The 8,210-nt window shown below is 41.4% G+C and overlaps 1 protein-coding gene across 1 annotated transcript in view; it reads left to right on the top strand.

The window, feature by feature from the left end:
• Positions 1 to 8,210, top strand: part of C2CD3 (C2 calcium dependent domain containing 3) — a 55,163-nt gene that overhangs the window by 30,284 nt on the left and 16,669 nt on the right. Inside the window, exons 24-26 of the mRNA XM_019473895.1 lie at positions 4,153 to 4,291; positions 5,819 to 5,883; positions 7,573 to 7,778. Coding sequence (XP_019329440.1) covers positions 4,153 to 4,291; positions 5,819 to 5,883; positions 7,573 to 7,778 — 410 coding nt within the window. The remainder of the gene's footprint in view (positions 1 to 4,152; positions 4,292 to 5,818; positions 5,884 to 7,572; positions 7,779 to 8,210) is intronic.

Raw genomic sequence — 8,210 nt, forward strand, 5'->3', positions numbered from 1 at the left:
CAAAGGCCTTGCTGAAGTCCAGGTAGACCACATCCACAGCCTTTCCCTCGTCCACTAGGCGGGTCACCTGGTCATAGAAGGAGATCAGGTTGGTCAAGCAGGACCTGCCTCTCATGAATCCGATGACTTGATCACTTTGTGTTTGCTCGGCGCTTGGAGTGATCTGATCTTGTTTGGCCCATTGCACGCTACCTAAATACAAATAGGAATAAGGATCTGGCCTGAGGTGGGTTTACTGGAAACGCCTCTGTTAAGATCAACTGTTTCACAGTCCAGGTGATACGCCCGAAGGGAACACGCAGCGTTTTGTGGCGTGATAACACAACTAAAAGAGTCAAATATAAGCCGTGATTTAAGTGTAAGTAATTCTGCTACATACTGAGCCCCAGAGATGGCTTTTTTGTAATGATTCTGTAATCTTTGGGAATTCATAGTCTTTGGAAACCTGATGCAACATTGTTTGCTACTGCAAAGTTTTTGATGGGATAAAGGAGGTTTCTTTTGGTGGTGTACACTATTGCAATATTTCCATCTTCAAACAACTTACCATTTTAGGGGATTTTTAGAAGTAACGAACTGAGAGGCAACTGATACACTGAAACAAATGCTATATAAGCTGGTTTCAAGAAGAATTTTCATTCTTCGTGATAACAATTTCACTATTGTGTTACAGATAAAAAGGCTGGAATACATTTCCAGTCCAGTGTGTTATGAATGATAAACTGCCTGCAGTTTTGGAAGAATTACTTAAGGTACACAGTTTTCAGAAACTGAGTGAAGATACAAAACGTTTCCCCAAGCCTCTTCGTATTTCTTGTGGTCTAAAGTCATTTTCGTGTTTCCTTTTTCTTCATCTTCCAAATAATATGAAGAAAAGAAATAGCCTAAATTTCACAATGTTGGAAAAGAATTAAATTAATTCTATAAAAATGCAGAAGTTCTAGAAAATGCAAAAGTTCAAACCAACAAGTCTTTTCTCTACCTTAGTTCTAACTGTTTTGAACACTGTTTCGGACAGAATTAGAAAAGAATTCTCCATGCATCTTTTAAGGACTGAAGTCACTTAAATCTGCAGTTGCTAACCTCTCCCTGCCATGTTTTTCGTCTTTTCCTGTACAGTTCTCGCATCCCCAGGGAATAGATGTCAGCTAATTTTCTTCTATCTGTGGTGGTCTTTTTTAAAGTTAAGCTTCACTACTAGCGAACGGCTGCTGGATTGGCAGGCGCAGCGCCGATGATTCTTCTTTTAAGGACTGAAGTCACTTAAATCTGCAGTTGCTAACCTCTCCCTGCCATGTTTTTCGTCTTTTCCTGTACAGTTCTCGCATCCCCAGGGAATAGATGTCAGCTAATTTTCTTCTATCTGTGGTGGTCTTTTTTAAAGTTAAGCTTCACTACTAGCGAACGGCTGCTGGATTGGCAGGCGCAGCGCCGATGATTCTCTCCCCACAGAGAAGCTACAAAACAGAAGCGTAGGAGTGCAAGCTTCTCCATGGACCTCGCTGGGATGTAGGTCCATGTATTTATCAGTGGAAGATCATCCCTAGCAAAAGGGAAGGAGTTTCCCTTCCCACTCCTGGCTTCTCTGCCAGGATGCTCCTTACAGACACTTTTGTCGTATGGACAACTGTCCTTTCAGAATAATGTAAAGAACATAATTCCAGCAACCCTTCAGCCATGTGGTAGCCATCGGCACGTTATGCTGCCAGTCCGGACCATGTCATGCAGGAGGTGCCCTAGGCTTAAAGCTTTTGTGTTTTACCACCCATTTCCTGAACCGTCAGGTCACACATCTCAGTTCCTTCTCTCACCTCATCCTTCAAATACTGCTTTTATAAAGCAGAATGAAACTAATATTTCTAAGTGTAACTTCTTTGCAAAGTTCAGGCATTGGGAGTTGCTAGGCTAAATCAGGCTCTGTAAGACTCTGTAAGATTATGGCCGAGCTTTCTTATTAGACCCAACAATTCTTTCTGTTATAGGCTTTTCTTTTCCTAGAAGAAAAGCAAGCTAACACTCGAGAAATGCTGGTTTTGCCTTTGACTACAAAGATTAGGTCTGCTTTACATGCAGGAGATGGTGAGCTAGTCTGGACAGGTCTTGCTCGTTTCTCTAAGCTGAGCTCACGTTGCCCATGTCTGTGTTTGAATTGTCATATCTACAGTCTTATCAAACTGCAAAGAGTTTTGTGTGGCATGTTTTAACTGAAGTCATTGTGGATATTGTAAAAAAAAAAAAAAAAAATCTTATTCTCAAGCAAATCCTCATGGTCAAGGCATAAATGAGCAGTAACTCAGTAAGCTACTATAAATCAGTCACATTTGATCATATTTTCACAGAGAATCGGTCTTCAGGAGAAAAAAGAATTCTTTTTAGTTAAATCAGATTCATACTCATCAGTTTTGATCATTCTGGCCAGCAAGGTCTTGGAAAAGTCCAAAGCCACATGCTGAGTCTTTGGAAAGCAGAAAGGAGGAAACAGTCTATAATAACTGAGTGATAGTTGGTTGCAACGTCTGATCTTGTTTCCCCTTGGCTAAGTCCATTTCTCCTAGCAGATTTTGCCAGCTACAAATTCACCATCTGAACAGCTCTGTAAGCAGTAAAATGCTACTACAGCTTTACAAGCCATGATACACTGCAGCAAATTAATCTCACTAATGTGAACGTGACTAAAAGGTTCCAAGCCTGGAGGAAGGGTCACGTACAGAAGGGGAGAGGCCCTAAGCATCTCTCCTCCTTTTTGGGCTATAATTCAGTGCAGGTGCTTGTACAATTTCTGCAGCTTTCATTCAAGAATCTCTAATCCATAATACCCAGCAGCATCTGGGGAACATCTAGCTCCATCCCTTAATTTGACCTTGCGTTCCTCTGATGATAAACTATCTGCCTCTTAAGTGCAAACATACCCAATTAAGTCAGACTAGTTAATCCGTTATCTGTTTTCTCACAAACCTTTTCCCAGGTTATTTCAGGATGAATGAGGGAGAAAATGCTCATAGTTCCAGCCCTGAACTGTGTTTACGCAAGGAGTCTTGTAAAGTTTTCACTGGCGCGTTGCAGAGTGAATCCATCCTCGTTGCTTAGCTTGGCAACCACAAAGGTCTAGTTTGTGCATAGATTAAAAATGGTACTTCCTGAAGCTACTTAAAAACAGTTTCAGCACAGCCTGCCTGCTGCCCCGTGTATAGATCCCTGGACTAGGGATTGGCAATTGATTTTTTCCCCTCCCTAACTCTGATATAAACTTCGATATTCTGGCCAAAATGTTAAGGCCTCATCTACACTAGACTTTCTTCTCTCAAATTTCCTGCTGGTGCAGTAGCAGGGCTGGTGGGAGCACATGTGCATTTACTAGTGACCGGTATTTTACCTTCCATGTGCTCTATCCCTGCTCAAAGCGTGTACCATGGGAAAACACAGGGAACTGTGACAATTGATCTGTAACACAAACTCCCACTTCTGCAATGGGTACGAAGGGCGGTGGGAAAAGCTGGGAGGGAAGCCAGCAAGAATTTGAAATAAAATTGTATATAGTGCTTTTTCCTCTGTATTTAAATCTTCATAACAGATGAGAGCGGTACTTGTTTCTACCTTGCGGGGATGTTAAGTGTCTCTAACTATTTCAGTCTTTCTGCAGTGAACGAATAGAGGCTATAAAAAAGTTTATTAATCCTTGGCTATCGTTAACACCGATGGTGCATTTCCTTATTCAGTCAACACAAGTGAGCTTCCTCTCGGCAATCCAGCTGTTCAGTCAGGCTGTCTTCTGTAGCGCTGGGTATTTTCTATGTCTGCAGTTAGGATTGCCACACTCTGTGGGCCAGCGTGGAGGGTAGATCGAGCACTTGGAACAGGGTCCTGGGGACCTGGGTTTTATTCCTAGCTTTGCCTCTGACTTCTCAGAAGATCTTGGGCAAGTGGTTTTTCCGTTTCTCCCTTGAATATTCCAGTTTCTGCTCTGTAAAAGGTTCATGTAATATTTGCTCCCATTGTAAATATAAAGTGTTTTCAGCTCCACCAATGAAAAGGAGTATTTCCGAGATGGTGGATTTCTTTGTTAATCACCTGTTTTTAATTGCTGAACTGCCTTTAGATTTTTTTTTTTAAACTATTAGTAAAAACTCTGCATTTAATTCTGTATAATTTTAGGGAGTCCTTTGACAGAACGTGAAGTAGCAGCACCCAGTAGCTGTGTATCATTTGCTGTGGCTGGTGCAGATGCTCCAATAACCACTTCGATAATAGAAAATACAGACTCACCGGTCTGGGACTTTCAGCAACAAGCGAGGTAAGCGACGTGGACTCGCACAGACACGCTTTGGATCTGACAGCCAGGCTAGGTGTGAAAAGGACATACTCAGTTTTGGGGAGTGTGCTTTTCTACTTACGGGGCCTGTACTCACAGCTAAAAACGCTTGTTTCCATGTTTTATGATTGCCACGTGCTCACATTGGGTGAAAAGTTGTTTGAGGAGGCTTGGTCTTAAAGCTGACATCAGAAAGGGCAGTTTGACATGCGCGGAACCTTGGCTGCATTGTATTTTGGCTTAAGGCCTTGGGCTAGTCAGTCTATTTCCACTCATCTGTAGTTTCCCCATCTAGAGGAAGGGGCTGCTAATTGCTAAAGGACTCTTGGCAAGGTTAAGTAAGACTTGATCCAATTTATTGGCTTTTTCTGTATGTTTTACTTTGTTTCATGCTTAGAAATTATGCCCTGGTTCAGGACCAGAGCTCTAAGTTTGGATTCACCTACTGAAACTTTATATATCTGGAAGTTAGGTTTCTCACTCAGAGCTGTTCAGCCTTGGCTTCCTCTGCAGTCACTGGAGAGACGCAGGCATCTCCAGACGGTGAGTCACTTGACGTGTGTTAGAGACCCAACTTAGCACAAAGTTCCCTAAGGATGTCTCTTTCTCTCCAGTGACTGCCAAAATAGCGTAGGGAACGTAGCTCGGACTTAGATATCTGAGCCTAAATTAAAGCAGATGAATTGACCACTCCGAGGAACCTCAGCAGATCAAGTTGTACGTTGTAATATTTGGTAATAAACCTGTGTTTGCAGTCTTGTGGTTTCCCCAGTGTTTCTATGCCAGATTTTAAATTAATTCCAAAGCAGTAGCCAAAAGCGTTTTCTAAACTAGGCGGAACAAGTCTGTTACAGGCAACAAGAAAGCATACTGAATTTATTTTGTCCATCACAAAATGCATGCAAATATATATGTACCAGTGCCTGCACAGGAGTGGGCTTTTCTGCCAGACTGCCAAGATGGGTTTTTGGCTTTAGGGAATTTGTAATATGAAGACGAAACCATTGAAAGACGGATAGCTGAAGTTTAAAAGGTTTGTTTCAGAGGTTGCTTATGCTCAGAGTCATATCTGAATTGCTTCAAGCAACTTAAAAACTGTTCTACATTTGACACTTCAGTTTTCAGGGTGTTTTTTTCCAGAAATCAACTTCAAATATTACAGCTTTCAACCATAACCCCAGTGCTTTGCTGTCACTGTGTTATTGAGTCATGAGATAAACTGTATTTCTGTTTCTTCATGGTTTTATTGTCCTATCTTTTAAATTTACAACAAGAGCGAGGGGAGAGAAATACTTCTTGAATAAGCAAAAGCCGAAAGCATGTAAAGATAGTTATGCTTTTGAGGGCTCAATGATTTCGGGTTTTGTTGTGTTTTCCCCCCCGCCACCATTCCAGAAGGAAACTGATTTGTCTGGATAGATACAAGGACATTGAATCTTCAGAAGCATTTTACTGCTGTTGCTCTTTTTTCCCACTTTGCATAACAAATTATGATTTTGTTCTTAACAGATTATCCAAAGAACTTCTGCTGGATCCACAGCAAACCTTGGTCTTCAAAGTGTGGCATAAAGCAGGTGAAGTTTGTAGTGCGGTATTGAGAGGGAATGTCTTTTCTGCATCCCTTTCCTTGGGTGGCTTGTATTTAATACAAGTAAAGTAAATTCTATTAAGTGAATTGGAGAGTAGAATCGTAAAGACATTTTTTGCCTTGCACTAGAGGAATGCTAGAGATAAATACCCGTTATTTCCTGCCCCTCATCATCCTTCTCTTCCCCATTAATCATCTGGCAGGGTTTGGTTCCATCTTTAATCTGACAGTATTTTAGAGGTAGGATTTTCCCAGTGAAGGAAATTCTTTACTGTGTCTTTCATATGCTGTTTGTTGTCTCTGCAGTTGGTTGAAGTGTGGCCAGCCAGTTGTAATCAAATACTTTTATAGTGTCATGGGTATATTTTATCCATTTTATCCATGCCTCAGCATTCACTGGGGGTGTTGAAGGCCTTGGGTTTCAAACCTAACAACATAAAAGGTTTTTGTAAGCATTTTTACTGAACCTGCTGTTTATTGTTAAATGATAAAAGGTGCTGCTAATAGTTCAAACTGGTGTTTGCTTGTTTTGTTGATAGCCCAGATCCTCCAATATTTAATTGGTACCAAGCAAGCGCAAAAATCTCTGTGTGAGTTGTTGGGAAGACAGCCCTACTTCTTCAATTCAAACTGCTAAGATATGATCTTTAAAATACTGGGGTTTTTTCTTTCCTTTTACATATTAAAGTTCAGCTGACTGATTTCTTGCTTCAAAAATAAACTTCCTGTGTAACTCAGCCTTTCTGTGTATTATAGAGTACCGTGTGTACATATTGATTCTCCTGCCAATCCCTCTCCCTGCCCTGGTCTTTCATTTTCTCTGCAGGCACATTTTTAGCTGAATGTAACTGCTAAGGTAATGCAGATAATATCCTCTTCTTGGATAGGATTGTTTGTTCTGTACTTCAGATAAATTTGCAAGACAGAAAAGACAAAATGTTGCACAAAAAATGCAACAGTGTCATGACAAATCAGCATTTTTGAAAGTTTTGGCAAAGTCAAAAGGGAAGAAACACGTGTTTCTGAAGTGAGAATGCAATTCTGGAGGCAGAATGCATTTGCTGAGGTCCCTGGATTGGCCTCCAGGTTCATTTTTTCAGGTCTCTGACTGTCTCTTATTTCTAGCCCATTTTCAAGCTGAATATTTTTCCCTTTATTACAACCCTGGTTTAATTAGTTCTTCTGATTAAGTATTGCGTAGGGTACGTAACCTTCGTGTCCTTTCTTACACCTGCAGCAAGGCCCTCGTTCTGCAGTGAATTATTACCAACGCAGGTGTTCAGGTTATGAACAGCTGCAATAGCGACAGCTATTTTGGCAAATCCGCAGGGAGGAAGCTGGTTTAATTGCTTGAAACAATTTTTCCTGCTTTTCAATCAGACACCATAGGTCTCTTAGTTTGAAGCATGTTAACAACCAAAATCTAAGTCTCGTTTCTGTTGTCTTAAACTCCATTTTCTATTTCCTCCACTTTTTTTGTTCCACTCTTTGCTTGCTCTTTTCCTCATGAGAGCTGTCAGCTTTTAAACTATTTTTTCAGTTTTGTAAGATGTCTTTCCTGTAAAGTCTAGACATATTTCAAGGACTGTGCAACTGACTGATTTTTAGCATTCCTGAAAATGTTTCATTTACATGCAGTTTAAACTAATATGTGCTTTATATTATTCTTCCCCAGAGACTGAGCGAGTGATAGGATTTGCATCAGTGGACCTTTCTCCTCTTCTTTCTGGCTTCCAGCTCGTGTGCGGGTGGTACAATATTACGGACTTCGGTGGACAGTGCCGGGGGCAGATCAAAGTAGCAGTTTCCCCTCTTCAAAACATAAATAATCTCAAAGAAGAAAGGCAGGCAAGGATCCGGACCCAGCCACCAAGTTCTTCAGTACGTACTTCAGTTTCCTCCCCTGTGCATATCTGATTAGATTCCTAATAATCAGCACTGACTCTGTGGGTTTCCGAAGTAATGAGCAAACATAGCGAATTCACAGTACTGTAACGGATCAGTCGGTGTAGATATATCAGAAACACTTAATTCCTTGTTTAAGAATTCTGCTGTGTGTTTCCGTGGTAGCTGCAGGCCAACACTAGTTACAGCGCTCATTCAAACCTAGGTCATGAACATCTCCAGTGGCCTCCATCACTCTGTGGTTTCTTTCTGGATGTTGGGGTTTTTATTAGACGACACCAAGTTGGGCGGGAGTGTTGATCTGCTCAAGGGTAGGAAGGCTCTGCAGAGGGACCTGGACAGGCTGGATCGATGGGCCCAGGCCAACTGTATGAGGTTCAACAAGGCCAAGTGCCGGGTCCTGCACTT

Source organism: Aptenodytes forsteri, unplaced genomic scaffold (assembly GCF_000699145.1).
Source record: "Aptenodytes forsteri isolate BGI_AS27 unplaced genomic scaffold, ASM69914v1 Scaffold231, whole genome shotgun sequence".
NCBI classification, from domain to species: domain Eukaryota; kingdom Metazoa; phylum Chordata; class Aves; order Sphenisciformes; family Spheniscidae; genus Aptenodytes; species Aptenodytes forsteri.